The 21,446-nt window shown below is 43.1% G+C and overlaps 1 protein-coding gene across 2 annotated transcripts in view; it reads right to left on the bottom strand.

Annotated features, from left to right (window-relative positions):
• The window catches only part of LOC137283164 (tyrosine-protein phosphatase non-receptor type 13-like), a 313,874-nt gene extending 293,391 nt beyond the window's left edge, over positions 1 to 20,483 (bottom strand). For both annotated transcript variants that reach the window (XM_067814606.1, XM_067814607.1), the window contains exons 1-6: positions 20,362 to 20,483; positions 14,868 to 15,015; positions 13,400 to 13,572; positions 12,384 to 12,443; positions 11,227 to 11,319; positions 868 to 966 (exon numbers count right to left, since the gene is read on the bottom strand). In XM_067814606.1, coding sequence (XP_067670707.1) covers positions 868 to 966; positions 11,227 to 11,319; positions 12,384 to 12,443; positions 13,400 to 13,572; positions 14,868 to 14,997 — 555 coding nt within the window. In that variant the 5' untranslated portion in view covers positions 14,998 to 15,015; positions 20,362 to 20,483. The remainder of the gene's footprint in view (positions 1 to 867; positions 967 to 11,226; positions 11,320 to 12,383; positions 12,444 to 13,399; positions 13,573 to 14,867; positions 15,016 to 20,361) is intronic.
• Between the last annotated feature and the right edge of the window lie 963 nt (positions 20,484 to 21,446).

Genomic DNA, 21,446 nt, shown 5'->3' with positions numbered 1-21,446 from the left:
ATGTGATGTGTAGGGGGAGGTCAGGACTGCTGCATGTCCATGTGATGTGTAGGGGAACGTGGGTGTGGAGGTCAGGACTGATACACGTCCATGTGATGTGTAGGGGGGGATGTGAGTGTGATGTGATGTGTAGGGGGAGGTCAGGACTGCTGCATGTCCATGTGATGAGTAGGGGGACGTGGGTGTGGAGGTCAGAACTGATACATGTCCATTTGACGTGTAGGGGGATGTGGGTGTGGAGGTCAGGACAGCTGTATGTCCATGTGATGTGTAGGGGGACGTGGGTGTGGAGGTCAGGACTGCCGCATGTCCATGTGATGTGTAGTGGGGACGTGGGTGTGGAGGTCAGAACTGATACATGTCCATATGATGTGTAGGGGGATGTGGGTGTGGAGGTCAGGACAGCCGCATGTCCATGTGATGTGTAGGGGGACGTGGGTGTGGAGGTCAGAACTGATACATGTCCATGTGACGTGTAGGGGGATGTGGGTGTGGAGGTCAGGACAGCTGTATGTCCATGTGATGTGTAGGGGGACGTGGGTGTGGAGGTCAGGACTGCCGCATGTCCATGTGATGTGTACGGGGACGTGGGTGTGGAGGTCAGAACTGATACATGTCCATGTGATGTGTAGTGGGGACGTGGGTATGGAGGTCAGAACAGCTGTATGTCCAGGTGATGTGTACGGGGACGTGGGTGTGGAGGTCAGAACTGATACATGTCCAGGTGATGTGTACGGGGATGTGGGTGTGAAGGTCAGGAATGATACATGTCCAGGTGATGTTTTGTTGTGGATGTCAGCACTGCAAGATATATCCATCTGGTGTTTGGGACAGTTCAGGTACATGTCAATTTTAAGGTTTCCATACCTTTTCTGGGCTTGGTCCCAGAACAGAGTGATGCAGTCTGGTTACATAGTGGGAGTACGGCAGCTTGTTGCCTTGCTCTTGCCAATTTAGAGAACATGTCTGAAAGGAAAGTTGATTTAACAATATCTTCATCAAATGACGGCTAACACCATCTCTACAGAAGATTAAGAGATCGATAGAACACTAACATCATCTATGGAACACTCACAACATCTATAGAACACTAACATCATCTATGGAACACTCACAACATCTATGGAAGACTTGTACCATCTACAGAAGACTAGTACCATCTACAGATAATTAGCACCATCTACCTCAGATTTAACATCATCTACAGAAGACTAGTACCATCTACAGATAATTAGCACCATCTACCTCAGATTTAACATCATCTACAGAAGACTAACACCATCTGAAATCACATAAAAATGCTTATTTTCATTCCTAATGTATTGTATCGTAACTGTACTGTCAGTCCAGAACACCGATCTGCTAATCTTCACCTTGAGCTGCTGACAAGGCATCATATACAACTTTACTGCAGTGACTGCCACTTACAATGCCAGATGTGGTATGGTCATTTTCTTTGATAGTGCAAACCTGGACTTGCTGACTAGCAAAAACATTGAAATGGTACATCACATTTCACTACTGTCAGGTAGGATACAACGCCATATCCCTCATTTCCATATCCATCTTCTGATGCCTGACTCATCATATTTCGCGACAATTTAAAGTTCTCCATCTCTGGCAAGTCTTCTATACACTTTCTCCATTTCTCAATGTTTGTTTGATTCAAGATTTCATCCCAACCTTTAGGCAAGACTTGATTCACTTTGGAATACCTTCTTTGCTTTCAAGATGTATAGATTAATGAATCCCATACACTCTTACAGCCTCGTACATCCTTGTTAGATATCACTATTACTCACCCAAGTCTCAAATCTAGGATCTCATCTGTTCCCATCTAAAATTTTAACCCCCTGGATGCCACTTCACCCCTCACTTTGAAGTCCAATAAAAGTCGACAGATACCATGCACATATATATGCTTCACAGTTTTGAATTCTGCAGAAAATGCCCTGTTTCCTGATAGCATCCACTATTATCTCAGACCAAGCTAAAGTGCTTAAAATTACCTTTCAAAATAGGCTTCATCGTAAATGTCGCAATTTTTCACACTATACAAAATTGCGATTTTGAGATGTGAAAATCGGATAAATACTGTGAGTACTGAATTTAAAAAATGGTATATTAATGATCACTGACATCTAGTTTTCACATAACCAGTAATGAAAATCCTGAAACATCGCTGATGAACCCAGAATCGGTTGGGATGTTTTCAAAAATAGACTTACACAAACGCCGAAGTGTGCTTTCCGCCATATTGGATAGTGTTTACAAAATCACGTTTTGAGAGGGCGATATTGTGATGCCTATTACATGACGTATACTTCATAGTCAGCTGCGACAAATGCATCATTGAATTCCCCACACATCTTAGAATCAGACAGCACTTGTTTGAAATGTAAACAAAGAAAAATTCCAATTTTACACTGCACAGCATTTTCGGAAATATTTCAGCATCCAACCGTGTAATCGTTGCTTACAATGGCTCAATACGCTTAGAATATTGAGGGGAAGAGTATCGTAGCAAGAAAGAGCAAATTAAAAATAGATACAATGCAATCATAGGATAATTCATATGAAACTGTCAAAGTTTTAGTGCAGCGTGACACCATGACTGACGCAAAATCACTCGGAACGACAATGGTACTTATCGGCATTTCTGGCTTCTTCCGTCCTTTACAATGTAAGCTATAACAACATATAACATTACACAGATAGTCAGAATAATTCTGATTACTTACATCTCACATTTATGTACAAAAGATCCCTGAATCAACTGAGTTCAGTATCTGCATATATCCATGTTCAACACCATACCATATATGGATATAGGGTATGCAGTTTTATTCTTTGAAAGGTTTTGATTGTTTGAATAATATTTACATGGGAAATTGACTCAGTGAGTGTACTATACCACATTTTAAGCCTCTAGACAAGTGTTAGAAGATCACACGTAGCCATTACTGCAACATGTACTTTAGTTCCTGTGATGTACAATATTCAATACGTTGGGACAAATATTGCACTTTCATATGAACAGGTTAATAAACAGTGATTTAATTCAACCTTACAAGTAAAACTGTTAATATTAATGAAAATGATTTGTACATTGTATGAAATGTATAGGCACACATATTTAAAAGAATTTTCTTCTTCATTGCATGGTTTGTGTCGTTTTTAGAGACAAAAGAGTTATGAAAATTGACTGACCAGGTGCGAGTTTGTCAAAATCATTTTATGATTGATTATCAATTTCTAATAGTTCCATGATGAAAAAGTGATTTTCATTGCATACTTATGAAGTGAAATAATTACATAATCATAAGAAGAAAAGTTTATACCCTAAATGAATATTCAATGAATACTTAGGTATTATGAAATTTTAATTTATGCTAAATTGATGCCAGACAGGTGCACATGTTGCTCACAATAAGATACGTAGTAATACCGTATTCTGACACAGAAGCCGAGATCTTTTACACATTGAGTGGAAATTAGTTTAGATATATACTACTCAGCAAACCAGTGTCGTCTTTTTCTGACGTCACAAAATGCACAAAACATGCCATGACGTCAACTAAAATGTCGCATTATCTTCAGCTATTTCATTACATTTAAAGATATGTCTATTACTCCGTTAATAATGATGCAAAATTAGTCGAAATACATCTACACAAACAGGAGAATAAGGGAATCTAAGAACTAAATTATGTATCGGATTGGGCCATCCAAATTGCTATTACCTGCTTTCTGATGTAGTACATTGGCATCTTTTCTTATAAATTGTAAAACTCCCAGATGGTATCTTCTCACACTGTGAAACTTTGTACTGGAATAGTTTGGTTCAGTGTGAACAAAACAAGGAAAATCTACTGTCCATATCCACAGCAAATTCTCGCCATGTGATCTGAGTTACACTGACCTAATGTAAAGCATAGCAGAGTTATGCCCCCATATCTATATACGTACATGACCTCTCTGTCGACGTTTGACGTCATAGAAGAAAATCGATTTTTGACATTTATTGGTCATTTTTTATTTTGTGCATATGGAGTTATGCATTAGCACATAAATCCATTTCATATACACTTATGTCGTTCAGATATCAAGCTGCATTTTCTTCACTCACACTTTTCGTAAAGATGACAAATTCAAAAAGTCGTAGCATAGTGCTTTTATTGGTGCACAATAAGAACGGAGAAACTTATTAAAATCTAAATATTTTAGATATTTAAATACTTACCTTACCATAGGTCTTATGCATATTACCTCAAGCTTCGCTAGAAGAGATCAGACAGTCGTTGATTCGCCATTCCCTAGATGGCTACCTCATGTAATCTACGAATGTAGTCACGGAAGTGACGTGATCTCCCCACTCGCGCAAGCGCGAACAATCCAAAAATCACTTTTACTGGCAACAGGAAGGTCCGAAGAGTCCAGAGTGGGGAGGAGCATCCAGCGTTGGGAGGGAGTCACCGCCCTATGGTAAGGTAAGTATTTAAATATCTAAAATATTTAGATTTTAATAAATTTTTAACTTACCTTACCATAGGTCTTATGCATATGGCTTCGACAGATGGATGGTGGTGTGGACTTCGGAGGACCATCCCTCAGCAACCAGTGCACATGCATTAGGAGAACCTGGGAGACCCATGTCAACAGTCACAGGACAACCTGGAAGCAGGACAAAGAGTAACCCAAGGGAACTCCAAAGAAAAAACCGACGCACCCTGAAGGTGAGGTTAATCTTAAGACCAACGGTAAGAAACAGAGTTATTACCTAAAGGGCGGCCGGCCGGGTAAGTTGCTGGGCAACCACCAACGGACTGTAGTCCCTCCATGTCCTCAACTGCCAAGTCCCCCAGGTAGTGGGAAGCGAAGGCAGTAGACCACTTCCAAAAGCAGCCTTCCATAGTTTGTGGCACTGTGCAATTACTATGGAAGGCAAAGGTAGATGCCAACGCTCTGATCTCGTGTGGGTTGTTCGCCACCTAATGAGGTAGATGCTTGGCATCAAAAGCCGTCAGGATCGTAGATCGAAGAATTAAGTCGACTGTGTTCCTGTTCACCTCCCCTTGCAGGTAGTCGAAAGTGGGATGAACATTCTTTTAAGGGAACGTCTCTTAGAAGCCAACTTCCGGATGTAACATCTGAGGGCTCGAACGAGACACAGCAGCACCTCCTCTAAGTCATGTTGTCCCAAGACTGAAGATGCAGGAGGAATGGAGGACAGCCTGTCTGGCTGTCCAGGGAGCTGATTCTTGGCCACAAAATCCCACAGGAGACCCAAGGAGGCTTGTCCATGCCTTGACTGCTCAAAGCAAACCTGTGTGACGTCCAGGGCATGAATTTCACTAACTCTAGCCGCAGTAGCCAACGCTAGAAGGAAGACCGTCTTTTAGACGAAATACATGAAGGAGGCTTCCTCTAAAGGCTCATACGGAGGTCCTCTAAGATGTTGTAGGACGATGTTGAGGTCCCAAGCTGGAGGATGAAGCTTAACTTTCTGGTCCTCCAATTTGAAAGGCTTGAGTAGCGCAATAAGCTGTGGTATCTTGGAAATCTGTTTATCTGCTTTAATCGCCAAGAAGGAGTTCAAAGCCGACAGATAAGTCCCCAAAGTACTGCCTCTAAGATGCTTGCAGTTATGCAGGAACAGGAGGAAGTTCGCTAAAAACTGTGGAGAAGCTGTCATAGGATCTTGCGGTCTTGAACGCAAAAACTCTCAAATGAGCGTCACTTGTCGTCATATAAGGACCTAGCGGACATACGATGCACACAAGCTAGGACACTTGCCACTCACGAGAAGTAGCCCTTAACTCTCAATGCCTTTTGCAGATGACCCAACCATGAAGACGAAATCTCAGCGGGTCCAGATGAAGCTGCCGACTGTGCGGATGTCGAAGCAGACGTAACTAATCTGGAAGCTGGTACGACTCTCTGCTGGTGAGACGACGCAGGTCGGGGAACCATGACCTGGCTGGCCACCAAGGCACGACCAAAGGCAGTCGCAGGTTCTGAGTCTGCTTGACCTTGGTGACCACTTCTGAGAGAAGGGCTGATGGTGGAAACGAGTAAGCGTCCAGACCTTCCCACGACAGGGACATCGCATCGATCGTCCACGCCTGCAGGTCCACTGAGTGGAAATCCTGTGCTCCCGGGTGATTAACTTCGCCACTTGAGATGAGTACCCCTTGGCCCTCAAGACTTTCACAGATCGTCCAGGCACAAAGATGAAATTGCGGCGGATCCAGGTGCAGTGTCCGATTGTGAGGATGGTACAACAATTGGTCCCACTCTAGAAGCTGATTATTTGAAAGTGTCTCGACACACAATATTCTCTGTTCTGGTGATATACGTAGGGGGCGAGGTAAGGCGTCTGCCATGAAGATGCAGGCTCCTGGTATGAGAGATACTTTTATTTGGAGGATCAGACTCAACCACATCGAAGGGTAGAAACGACAAGAAGTGTAGTAGATAGGCACTCCTCCTTGACTAGATAGGCACTCAATCCTTGGAGAGACGTGTCTACCTAAAGATGGTTGTTGAATGACGGCTCTAATATGTAAGTTCCTACACAAACATTGACCAGCGAGTCTACCACCGGTGTGGTGTCGAGACGTCCGATGTTGTAAACCTGTCTTGAAATCATGATCCAGAAACCGCTGTCATAGACGTAATAGTAGACGTCTACGTCTGATCATATCCTGAGATGAAGTGAGCAAATCGAGTAGACATTATCACTGACACAGTGACAACGGGCAGAGTACAGCTTGTGTATAACATCGCCTTGAACTTCGACTCCCGAACCTGGGACGGCAATGTGATGAATCAAATCCCGCTGAGTTAGATTCTCAAGTCATCCAAGCTGACTTAACAGCCTGATAATGAAGTCCACCTCTCTCAAGAAAAGCTTGTACGCCGTGAAGAATGTGTCATTATTTGACTTCAGAACGACCACGCTGTTTATTATGAATGTGTTGACATTTCAATGAAGTCTATTTAAAGCTGGCTGTCTGTCCGATCAGAAACTGCCATACATCGCTGCACACCTCCTGACAGGCAGCATTCAGACTACTGTTAGAGGATCTCTATGCCGACTAGAGGCATCCAATGCTGCTGTAGACTGCTAGTCTAGAGTGTAAACGACATCTTCCCATCATAAAATGACTGTAAGTCACTGCAGACAACTTGCTAACACTAGAATAAAAACAACACATTCTACGCAGGGCGTTGTCCCTCGATGACCAATCAGATAGTAGATGTAACGACCCTGGGATCCTTTGCAGGGCGTTGTCTCTCGGGGACCAATCAAAATGTAGACGTGACGTCACCGGTGTAGCAGATAACTGATCATCATGAAATCTTGTAAACGGTGATACCCTGCTAGCTTGTAGGCTTGACCGTAACCATGCTGTTTGGCGAGCACATGTGTAAATGAGTAAAGCGCGCAAAAACTGTTCCGGCGCTTGAAACTGAAGTAGACAATAGCTTTCCAGGTAGATGTGTTGGCAATTTTTCCCCGAAGATAAATGCCATCCTCTCTTGTAATCACGAGGTGTAGTTAGACGTGGCACTTAGTTGTTGTCTTGAAGAATCTTCGTGAGTAAAGCAAGTGAAAGAAAACTTTCTCCGCTTGAGGCTTATGTAGACAAACTGTAACGTAAGGATCTTTGAGGATGCGACCAGTCCCTTCAAAGGACACCCAGTCTCCCGCCTACTGGCATAGGAATACCTGGTAAGGTGATTGATCCTCGAGGCGTTGTCTTCAGACCAGTCCATCGCCGCCGCCGATGTAGCTGACGCCAGCGCAGACAGCGGCTTAAACATCCGCTTGAGTTCAGTCTTCATGGCCACCTGCTTAGAATCCTGCACTCTGTAAGAGTGCTGCGAGGAGCCCAATAACTGCTACAGAGATTCACCCAGGACAGCCACGCTGTCCGTGAAAACCAGGCTGTGTATCTTGTAATCTGACTTCCTGGACTTACACGCTTGAAATTCGGATTAGATGACAATTTCGCAAAGACCGCATTTAACAACAGCAGGATGAGTAGCTCCGGCGATAAATGAATTGCTGCAAGGTTGCTGGAATCAACCGAAGGCGAAGGGCAGTCCGGTAAACTTTCAGCAGTCCACTCGAAGACGACTGATAAGGGTAGTTAAGTGCCATCACCATCGCCGTCACCTCCTGCCTCCTCGTCGAAGTCCGGGCAAAAAACCTGTTCCTCCAGGTCCTCCCAGGAAACGGAATTCGAATCACGCCACAGTGTAGAAGACGAAGTCGATGCATGAGCAGCAGATTCCTTGGACGGGATCCAAGGTGGTTCCGGCTACCGCAAACGCCGACATCTGGAGGAGCGCCAAGGTGATATGGACTGGGATTGCAAGCAACGTCTTCACCTGGTAGTAAAGCCTCATTCAAAAGGGCGACGCGGGGACCGTGAGCTTGACCGAGAACGCCGACAAAGACTATTGTGGAGGGTACAGGATCGCCAACTCCCAACTGTCGTGCAAAACCTCTTCCTTGGACAACGTATGCAACACCCTGGGTGTACGGTAAGACGCAGGCGCAGGCGCTGGCGCTGGCATAGGTGTTGGCGTAAGCACAGGCGATGGTGTAGACATAAACGCTGGTGTCGGGATAGGCGCTGACGTAGGCATAGGCGCTGGCGCAGGCATAGGTGCTGGCGTAAGCACAGGCGATGGTGTAGACATAAACGCTGACCAGTGTCGGGATAGGCGCTGACGTAGGCATAGGCACTGGCGTAAGCACAGGCGCTGGTGTCGGCATAGGTGCTGGTGTCAGGATAGACGCTGGCATCGCAGCAGCACCGGGCGTCAGCAGGGAGCGCAGGAACCTCTGTACTTCCGGATGAGACAAGGCATCTGGATGAAAACAGATCCACGATGTAATCCAGGCGAGGTGGTTCCAGGGACAAACATACAGGCGTCACGGACGAACGCCCCATCCCAGGCTTCGGCACAGTCGCTGAAGGCGGTTGTAAGTCAGGGTCGTCCGGCAGAGATCCCAGCGACGACGCTGGAGATGACATCCTTCTCTACTGCTGTGCAAAAAGCTTCCTCTTAGCCGCAATAAAGTCTTGAAATCCGCCACCAATAACGCCTCGCAGTACTGGCAGTGTCCGTCAAAAGAGCAGGCTAGAGACGCACAATCCGGGCACCAAGGGTGATGAACTTTCGCCGATTTCTGCCCCTAGCAGATAGTGTAAAACTGGCGAGACATACACAGTTAACTGTAACAAAACAAGACATAACAATGCGTGGAAACCAACGGTAGGAGGTAGAAAAAAAACACCCCTACACCAGAAATGCAGCACCAACGCACCCCCACTACAAAGTAGGCACGCCCGTAAGCTCATGACAGCGAAGGGCAAACAACCAGAAAGGCTACCTGCATACATCGCAACGTGGCACGAAAAAACGTATAAATGCAGTGAAACATGGGCAAAAATACTAAGGAAGAAAAACCAGCAAGATATAATACCCCCACGGACGCCATGCCTCACTCACACACGACGCGGGCAAACCCACCCCGAAGTTAGAGAAAACAACAACAGGAGGTAGCAAAGTAAGTGCAGTTAAATGATTACTTACCTTAACACGCACACCTAAGGGATACAAACCATACCTACCCATGAGGAACAACTTTATTGAACCACAAAGTAGGTAAACTAAGCGAATCAAACACGTCTGAACAGACGAACGCTAGAGGTAAAAGTGATTTTTGGATTGTTCGCGCTTGCGCGAGTGGGGAGATCACGTCACTTCCGTGACTACATTCGTAAATTACATGAAGTAGCCATCTAGGGAATGGCGAATCAACGACTGTCTGATCTCTTCTAGCGAAGCTTGAGGTAATATGCATGAGACCTATGGTAAGGTAAGTTAAAAATTTACTGTTTTCTAACGCACACAAAAGTTTTGGAGAACATTTAGTAGTGTCTATTTCTGAAACCCCTGAAGAAGTTGCAGTCATATCTATACCAACGGATAGGAAATTAAATATTCTACATTTGTGTGTAATTGTATAGCCGTACGCAGATCCAGGACCAAGCGACTGCAATTCTCACACAACGTTCACTTTTCAAACCTTACGAAAATGTGCGCCTGAAAAAAAACTCGGCATCCAGGGGGTTAAAGCGTCATCCCTTTCAGTGAGTGAGTATGGTTCTTACCCGCTTCTATCAATGTTCCAGCAATATTACGGCTGAGGACAGCAGAATGGGCTTCACACATTGTACATGTTGGGAAATCGAAGCTGAATCTTGAATGTGACCATCAAACATTTAAACCATTAGGCTTACACACCATCCCACTTTCAATGATGAGACTTCTCGATATCAAACACAACACGTACATGATGTTACACAAAATGAATGTCTGTAACAAATTCCTGTTCAGGAGTTCTTGTCATGGAGTATTCACTAAGAGAATCACTAAGAGACCTATGATCCAGAGAAAGTCGTTTTGGAATATGCTGATTCATGGAACGCCATTTCGGTGAATGCTGACGTGTAGAATACTTTCTTGGTGAATGTAGATTTGAAAGTTGATATGAAACACAACATGTACATGATGTTATACAAAATGAATGTCTACATCAAATTCATGCTCTGGAGTTCTTGTCATGGTGTACTGACTTCACACTTACGACCCAAAACAAGAAAAACAGATCCATGTTATCTATCACAATAGAATGAATGAAGCATTGAGACATTGAAGAGTTCCTAAAATCACACATGCTATCAGTTCAGAATGACCAGTGCAATCAATGGTATACACAGCAGGACATTGATTGCCAGGACTAACTACAGGAGATGTTATGCTGGCGGGAAGTAGGCCAGCAAGAACAATCTGGGTCTGATGACAGCTGGTGCCTAACACTGCAGCAGCTGGTTGTGGTAGAGAAACAGTAGCTGTCCACAGTACAGAAAGCATGCAGTACATATAGAAACAGTTCTTACACACGATGGAGAGCATCCCAAATTTACATACAAAAGCAATGTACCACACTGTTACATACAGAAGCAATGTACCACACTGTTACATACACAAGCAATGTACCACACTGTTACATACACAAGCAATGTACCACACTGTTACATACACATACACAAGATGTGAAAATATTCCAAGAGAGGAGCTGGTTTAACAGATGTTAAGACTTAGCCCAAGGACATGAACTGGGCATATGTGAATACTCACCTCAAGGACATGAGCTAAGGAGATGCGAAGAACAGTATCTTCTTCACACATGGCCGAAAGCAAGGACTTCAAATCCTTGCTGACGTTCATCTCCTAGAAGGAAGATATTACACAAGTCAAAACATCCTTCAAGGAGAATACTGGAAAATTGCAATAAATGACTGGGAAAAAAATAAACTCTCCAGAAACATGCACCCCAATTTTTTAATACAAAAGTAGTACTATTTTTATTCTATTCATAAAAACAGTTTCTGCTATCTCAACATCAGCTATGATGAATAATCTGCTAGCAAGTCTGCGAACCTACATGACATGATTATGCTTGTGTGAGACCAATCACTACAGTATCTTAAACTGCTTTTGTTCTGCTGTTCTTGTACTTGGCAAGACGGGATATTGTGTTGCCTGGGGTTGCACAGCGTAATCACACAATGGAAATAGGCACCGCAGATATGGTTAGGATTAGGATTAGGATTACCCTGACATGGTAAATTAGTTTTAAATAACTCACTACGTTTATGGTCCTTGAGAGCCATTAAGGGCAATGAAGAGAGACTGACAGCAGTACAAGTACCTCATGAAACTCAGTGACTGACAGCAGTACAAGTACCTCATGAAACTCAGTGACTGACAGCAGTACAAGTACCTCATGAAAGTCAGTGACTGACAGCAGTACAAGTACCTCATGAAACTTATTACTGAACTGACAGCAGTACAAGTACCCCATCACTCTTCAATGTACGTTGTCCAGAATCCTCGAGGAACAAAAACTGCCCTGTACTCAAGCTTATCCATTTCTGTCTTTTCAATAGGGATACATGTGATTAGTTGTCACATGACTGGATACTAGCGACATGTGCATGTAAATATACTATGTTTATGTGAATGATCTAATCCTGTCTTCAACATCATACACTTATTGTTCTCAGGTTTGCCACAATGACATCAACCACAGGGCTCCTGGCAAAAGAAAAGATCAGCACATGATTTGCCTGTCACTGTAGCATGACACAGGACAATGTCAACAATGATGAGAGACTGTTCAGTTGAAAGCTGAACTGGTGGAAAGCAAATGATGCATTATAGCAAATTTCTGAGATAAATGACTTACATTAAAAAGCTGTGATTTTCATTCACAAACAATGGCTGTTACCTACCGTGTCTTGGCCATATTCAATGGCTTGCTGGAGAGATCGTCCAAGAGCATACACATACATCTGGAGACAAAACACAAAATTTCTTCAAAACCCAGGTTAACGTAAGTTTGGGTTACAGCCAAACTCTGTAATCATACTACTACATCCCACAATCCCAGTACTAATTACCCACAACAACCTTAATCATTCATACTGTACTATTTACCTGAAACAATCTAAAACATCCACACTCTGTACTATTTACTTGGAACTACCTAAAACATCCACACTCTGTATTATTTACTTGGAACTACCTAAAACATCCACACTCTGTATTATTTACTTGGAACTACCTAAAACATCCACACTCTGTATTATTTACTTGGAACTACCTAAAACATCCACACTCTGTACTATTTACTTGGAACTACCTAAAACATCCACACTCTGTATTATTTACTTGGAACTACCTAAAACATCCACACTCTGTACTATTTACTTGGAACTACCTAAAACATCCACACTCTGTATTATTTACTTGGAACTACCTAAAACATCCACACTCTGTATTATTTACTTGGAACTACCTAAAACATCCACACTCTGTACTATTTACTTAGAACTACCTAAAACATCCACACTCTGTATTATTTACTTAGAACTACCTAAAACATCCACACTCTGTACTATTTACTTGGAACTACCTAAAACATCCACACTCTGTATTATTTACTTAGAACTACCTAAAACATCCACACTCTGTATTATTTACTTGGAACTACCTAAAACATCCACACTCTGTACTATTTACTTGGAACTACCTAAAACATCCACACTCTGTATTATTTACTTGGAACTACCTAAAACATCCACACTCTGTACTATTTACTTGGAACTACCTAAAACATCTATGCCTAAACTATTTTCCAGCAATATTATTCTGATGTTCACCAAGTGTAATTTACTTAAACCTCAGATATACATACCCAGTTGTAAGTACATTCAATGCACATGTAGATAACACATTTATAATTTACCTTTTCCAGTGAAGACTCAGAGATAGAGCTGCTGCCTTGTAGTTCAGGGGCCACATAGATGCTGTCTAGCCAAACGGGATCTGACTCAGCAAAAGAAACTCTTCCAGAGACCCCAAGCAGCAGTGTGCTTGGACTGATAGCGAAAATACGACCTTCAGCAGAGAAGGCCTTGCCTGCAATGTACGACATTACAACAATGAAAACACACATCTTGCATCTCTCTTAATATTTCAGTAACACACAATCAGGACCTCCAACACATCCTTTAACAGAGAAGTAACAAGTCAATCATAGCCTCTAACCCAAACCTTTCACAACCTCCAACACAAACCTTATACAACCTACAACACATCCTTTCATGGCGAAGTGTTGCCAACAGCCTTTTATTTTCATCAGAAGGCTACTTCTCCACTGTCTTATACAGGGAGGTGTATGTGCTACCTGTATGTGGCTCACCACCAAAATCACAGGCTCATATACCATGTATACCTGTTTATGATAATTTGGATTCACAATATTTGTCATCTGTCAACCATCACGCATGTATATGGCTGACACAACGTCTTACTAATGTTGTACAAATTCAGAGGCAATAAACAAGATGTTTTCAACCAATGAGGAACTCTGTCACACAATCAAACAAACACACTTTAATAGGAAACACATTCAGACTGTCATATCCTTTACACAATAAAACAAACACACTCTAATAGGACACACAATCAGACCCTCATATCCTTTACACAATCACACTAACACTTACATAGGTAACACAACGTTCCAGATAACTTTGAGGGGTTGAAGGTGTACTTACACCTGATTTTGGAAGTGGAGGATTTTAAAGAGTATTAGCATATTTCTTATATGTAAGTGAGTTATTTACAATATATATAACAACTTTTCAGCTACTAAACTGAACATAATTTAAACGAACAAAGATATGCATGAGTGTACATATAAGCTTGAAATTTATATCATGTCATACTTCACAGAATGTTTAGCCATAGGGAGTATTGTGCTTCTGTCTGGAGAGAATTGTACCTTTGCATGGAGAGAATTGTACCTTTGCATGGAGAGAATTGTACCTTTGCGTGGAGAGAATTGTGCCTTTGTGTGGAGAGTATTGTGGCTTTATGTGAAGAGTATTGTGGCTTTATGTGAAGAGTATTGTACCTGTATGGAGAGTATTGTACCTGTGTCTGGAGAGTACTGTTTCTATGTGTGCAGAGTGCCTGTGTGCGGAGAGCATTGTACCTGTGTGAGAAAAGTGCTGTGCCACTGTGTAGTGAGCATTGTGTGTGGAGTGTAGTGTTTTTATGTGTGGAAAGTATTGTATCTGTGTGTGGAGAGTACTGTACCTGTGTGTGAAGAGTACTGTATCTGTGTATGGAGTATTTACTGTATCTGTGTGTGGAGTATTGTAGCTGAATGTGTACATGAAACAACAACTCAGTGCAGAAATACTTACCTCTTACAAAGAGGTTCTGCAGGGCTTGACCACTCTGACAGAGGACTCCCCAGACCTCTGCTTCTTGGAGTGGTGCCCCACGGATCTCCAGTGCCTCTGACAGGCTTACTGGTACATCCACGCTTGGCATTGTCAACAGACAACCTTCCTGAAGAAGACAACACAAGATCTCATTTGTTTCCTGAAGCATTCTCATGGAATGGTTATATTTCAGAATGTGATATGTCCAGCACATAATAAACATTTTCATCTCAACAAATGGACTTAACCTTTTTCACTTGAACCTACCATACCATAAAACCAGTCACAATTTCACCTGTTCAGTATAGTAGAAAACACGCCTCAGAGGTTTTGGTAGACAATGGGGTGGGGGGAGGAGGAATTACCTGATCCTGATGGTTTTACATTGTCTACCAAAACCAAGGAGAAGTGTTTTCTCTAACATATATACCGTCAATGATGGGTAATTACAATGTAGATGATCATTTCATGAAGCTACATAACCATGATAACAATAACTGAAGCGTGGGTAAAGTCAACTTAATGACAGTAACTATACATGCATAACTTAAACCCACCACCTTCATCGGCCTGGTGGCCGTGCGGTAGAGAGTGTGCCTTTGGATGACAGATTTGCGGTTCCAATCTCGCCTTGGGAAAACATTGGTATTGTGAGTTTAATCTTGAACTATATTTTTCAATTGATTTCAAACACTCATGTATCATTTGAATGTTGATGTTCATATAAAGTTAGGAAAAGTAAAACCTGGGAAGAGGTCTTACTAACGAAAAGTAAAACCTGGGAAGAAGTCTTTCTAGCAAACAGTAAAGCCTGTCCCTCCAAAACAAAAACCTCAAATGCGGCTATACCGGGACATCATGTGATGACCTAATATATAGTGGGAGGCACACTTTAGACATACCACCAGTCTTGTCACCACCTCACACATCACAGCCTGATCAGCCACCACCTAGCCCATCAACACCTTGTCCTTCAATACCTGGTCAGAAACCACCTGGCCTGTCACCACCTGGCCTGTCACCACCTGACATGTCACCATCTTGCCTGTCAAAACCTGGCCCATCACCACCTGGCCCGTTAGCAACTGACATGTCACCAGAGTGACCTTGGAGGAGTACTCAGAGGGACCGTCACCTTGGAGGAGTACTCTGAAGGACCGTCACCTTGGAGGAGTACTCAGAGGGACCGTCACTTTGGAGGAGTACTCTGAGGGACCATCACTTTGGAGGAGTACTCTGAAGGACCGTCACTTTGTAGGAGTACTCTGAAGGACCGTCACTTTGGAGGAGTACTCAGAGGGACCGTCACTTTGGAGGAGTACTCTGAGGGACCATCACCTTGGAGGAGTACTCAGAGGGACCGTCACCTTGGAGGAGTACTCTGAAGGATCGTCACCTTGGAGAAGTACTCAGAGGGACCGTCACTTTGGAGGAGTACTCTGAAGGACCGTCACTTTGGAGAAGTACTCAGAGGGACCGTCACTTTGGAGGAGTACTCAGAGGGACCGTCACCTTGGAGGAGTACTCTTAGGGACCGTCACTTTGGAGGAGTACTCAGAGGGACCATCACCTTGGAGGAGTACTCTGAAGGACCGTCACCTTGGAGGAGTACTCTGAGGAACCGACACCTTGGAGGAGTACTCTGAGGGACCGTCAGGTGGGGCACTACTCAAAGGGACCATCATGTGGGGCACTACTCAAAGGGACCATCACATGGAGTACTACTCAAGGGGACCATCACATGGGGTACTACTCAAATGGACCATCACGTGAGGTACTACTCAAGGGGACCATCACGTGGGGTACTACTCAAGGGGACCATCACGTGGGGTACTACTCAAGGGGACCATCATGTGGGGTACTACTTAAAGGGACCATCATGTTGGGTACTACTCAAATTCACCATCACGTGAGGTACTACTCAAAGGGACCATCACGTGAGGTACTACTCAAGGGGACCATCACGTGGGGTACTACTCAAGGGGACCATCACGTGGGGTACTACTCAAGGGGACCATCATGTTGGGCACTACTCAAAGGGACCATCATGTGGGGTACTACTCAAGGGGACCATCATGTGGGGTACTACTCAAGGGGACCATCATGTTGGGCACTACTTAAAGGGACCATCATGTGAGGTACTACTCAAGGGGACCATCACGTGGGGTACTACTCAAGGGGACCATCATGTGGGGTACTACTCAAGGGGACCATCATGTGGGGCACTACTCAAGGGGACCATCACGTGGGGTACTACTCAAGGGGACCATCACGTGAGGTACTACTCAAGGGGACCATCACGTGGGGTACTACTCAAGGGGACCATCATGTGGGGTACTACTCAAGGGGACCATCATGTGGGGTACTACTCAAGGGGACCATCATGTGGGGTACTACTCAAGGGGACCATCACGTGGGGTACTACTCAAGGGGACCATCACGTGGGGTACTACTCAAGGGGACCATCATGTGGGGCACTACTCAAGGGGACCATCATGTGGGGTACTACTCAAGGGGACCATCACGTGAGGTACTACTCAAGGGGACCATCACGTGGGGTACTACTCAAGGGGACCATCATGTGGGGTACTACTCAAGGGGACCATCATGTTGGGCACTACTCAAAGGGACCATCATGTGGGGTACTACTCAAATGGACCATCACGTGAGGTACTACTCAAGGGGACCATCACGTGGGGTACTACTCAAGGGGACCATCATGTGGGGCACTACTCAAATGGACCATCACGTGGGGTACTACTCAAGGGGACCATCACGTGGGGCACTACTCAAGGGGACCATCACGTGGGGTACTACTCAAGGGGACCATCATGTGGGGTACTACTCAAGGGGACCATCACGTGGGGTACTACTCAAGGGGACCATCATGCTGGGCACTACTCAAATGGACCATCACGTGGGGTACTACTCAAGGGGACCATCATGTGGGGCACTACTCAAATGGACCATCACGTGGGGTACTACTCAAGGGGACCATCACGTGGGGTACTACTCAAGGGGACCATCATGTTGGGCACTACTCAAATGGACCATCACGTGGGGTACTACTCAAGGGGACCATCATGTGGGGTACTACTCAAAGGGACCATCATGTGGGGTACTACTCAAAGGGACCATCATGTGGGGTACTACTCAAAGGGACCATCAGGTGGGTTACTTCTCAGGGGGACTGTCAAGTAGGGGGACTCAAGAGTATTTTAACTATTTATTTATTTGTTTGATCATCTAATTGAGAAAGTGAAAGTTCAACAAAAAGAATTTTTGTTCTACAGGACCCAATGCATTTGATTCCATTGCCATGATGATGTATACTTCATCTTATCAAAGATGTAACAAAATCTTTGAACAGTATACAGATTTTACTCACATTTTGTGAGCATACCCACAATAGTATACACAACAGTTTGTTTTGGATCAACTCCTTCCCCCGGGGTCAGTCAATTTTTAAACCTGTATACTACTGTTGAGTTTGATAAAAGAGAAGGATACCCATAGAAATGCAAAAAAAACAGCCATCATATTAGATGTCTCAAAATATCTAGGTGGCACTATCATTCTAAAACTGACAAGACTGGATATCACTTTGTAAATTGTTTTGACAAGTTGTTTCCTTCTCCAGTTTAATTCCCCTAAACTTAGTAAAAGCTTATCATTCCTATCTTAGCTGATATATCTAACCCTCAGCCCAACCTCAACTACAGCACCATCTAAGACACCTGTTCTGAGTTCTGTTTTGAGACAATTCTCCCACCTGTTTCTTTTCATAGTGATGGTGAGACTGCATGCTTGCTCCATACTTATTATATAGTTTAAGTACTAAAGTTGTTATTTTTCACATCAGCTGTCATTTATATAATGAAGGTAGATCTAATTTCAAAATGGGAATTTAAAAAGTATGTGTTTTGAAAAAAAATCACTGATCATTTCTGCTCTTATCTCTCCTCAGCAAAGTCCTGTTACTATTTCCCTCCCACTGAAGCTGTGTTTAGGCCAAACTTAGTTCAACAGATATTTCAAAGTTTCACATATTTATTTATAAATGTCATTTCAAAAACAGTTATTTTTTAATTTCCAGCAGTTTCTTATAATGAGGTGAGCTTTTCTAAACTGTGTTTTAAAAGGCATTTAAGGACTAAAATAAAAACCTATGCTTAGTAGGTCTATCATTCTGGTCTTCTGACCATTAAAACTCCTGGATTCAGAAGCCTTGTGCAACACCGAAGATACCACTGTGAATACATGACTTCAGAATTTAAAGTAGTTGTACAGCCACAGAAGCATCTCGTTTGTCCATCACACCAACTCAAATGCCACTCAAAGAGCCCTCCTTGCAGCTCACATTCAAACAAGTCCTAGCACTCCTGTCTAAAAGGCATGCAACTTGTACAACAATGTACTTCTGTGTAGCCCCTTGTATCTGCATAGATCTAGAAGTTACAAACCAGCTCCAGCTATATGCACAGTGGGTAATAACACAGTTATACCAGTCACAATCCAGCATATATTATGTAGGAAGTAATCCAGGCAGAAGGGTTGAAAATAGCACTGCAACCTGACTCCCCATGCCCCACCCTGACCGCACTAGTTCATCTCAGAGAAGCAACAGTGTGGTTGCCAGCTTGGCACATTTACTGCTGCCGAACTGACACAGGCAGGGGGAATGCAAAAGTTCACTCAAATGCCTTCAATGTTCTATTAGCCATTTATAAAATCTGGTGAGGCTGTGAAGCCTCAGTGTTTGAAACATGTATTTTCAGAATGCATCTATTACTTGACTTTATCTATTCATCTGTTTGGTTTTTAGCTATATATACCTGACATAGGCAAGGTCCTGCCAATCACGGCCTAGACTAACAGCTAGTCAGAGAAATGAACATATTTTACTGAAAAAACGTTCATAATGAAAAAAAATTAATATAATGAAATGGAGCCCTGAGAATTTCTTCATTTTCAGAAGCTATGGAAATCTAGACTTGCCACATTTTCTAGACTTGCGTGGGCTTTCTTGGATATTTATACTTCAGAGTCTGTACGACAGACTAATCAGGGCCCTGCCAACCATGGTAGTCTGGACTAAGAAGACATTCTTCAAAATAAATGAAGAATTAAAATTCATCATGATACGTCATGAGTTGAATCTGAGGTCATCGGTTGGTGTAGTTCGTACGACAAACTCTCTCTATTATTTCCAGCGAATGTCAAATAGTAAACAAAGTCACGTGACGTCCACCATGACCCCGCCCACCATGACCCCGCCGAACATCAAAATATACGGATGTGCCAAGTGGTTATCTCCCTTTACAACACATATGAACGCTATGACGATAATATCTCGAGACTTACACAGGTCCTTTAAGCTCGCTTGGAATCTGTCTTGATTCTTTGACTTTAGCTACATTAGCTGTTTTTATGTACATTATACTTTACACACATGCCAGCTGTGAGTACTCACCCACTTATTACTCTTGTTTCGTCTTCGTTTCGAAAGTACTCCCGTTAATTTTCTGTGGGTATGAAGTGGCACTGGTTAGCCGCCATAGCACTGTTGTTCTTGATAATAGGCACTTTACAACTAGTTATATAAAAAAACACATGTGTTTTGTGAGATGTAGACAAATCATTAAATGTATACCAGCATTATGGATATTTCAAATGAAGCTTCACAACTAATCCATGTTTATCCATTAATTCATTTTTTATAGACTCACTGGACGCTTTACCCTCTCAATATGTTACAAACATGCTTAGTTTTCAAGACATTAGTGTACAACCCAGCCTGCAGCAGACGCGTTCAGTCTATGCAGGGAGCCTATATAGAGAGTTTGTTATAGAGTATCCCTGGTCTATGGCGTTATGAATATGAGCGTGTGCTCGCCAGTCTGTAGCTGGAGGCATGCAATGTTTTTAAACAGGCGTTCTTATTCCAGTTCACTGTGTTAGCATTAGCAACGGTATTATGCAACTATTGTCTGCCACATTTCCTTAGCGCCCTATTTGAAGTGCTTCTAGATCTTTTATGTCAGTTTACAGGTGATGAACTAATGAAAACTGTAAAATCATCGAAGGCGGGTAAATGCTCAGGCCCGGATTATATTGTAAATGAGCATGTTGAATTTAGTGGAAGATCACTTATCAACCACCTCGTTACGTTTTATAACGATATTGTTTCTTATAATTATGTTCCCAGATTGTTCATGTTGGGGAATATCAACCCAGTCCACAAAGGCCATGGAAAGAACAAGCATAACCCTTCTAATTATAGTGAGTGAGTGAGTGAGTTAATATTAACGCCACATCGGCAGTATTGCAGCCATATCGTGACGAGAGCATTCTTACAAAAAGAACCTATGTATATGATAAAAAACCTGTCGACGAAGGACAGTAAAACAACTAGAATATCACAATAAGAAATAAAACTAGTGTTTAAAGTTAAAACTAATATCCCTATTTAGACCATACAATATAAAAACAGGCTATATAGATCACCAACAACTGAAGGTAGATCACCATACTAGGGGCCATGGGGACTTACAGTAC

Source organism: Haliotis asinina, chromosome 5, assembly GCF_037392515.1.
Source record: "Haliotis asinina isolate JCU_RB_2024 chromosome 5, JCU_Hal_asi_v2, whole genome shotgun sequence".
NCBI classification, from domain to species: domain Eukaryota; kingdom Metazoa; phylum Mollusca; class Gastropoda; order Lepetellida; family Haliotidae; genus Haliotis; species Haliotis asinina.
This window is presented reverse-complemented; position numbering and strand designations above follow the sequence as displayed.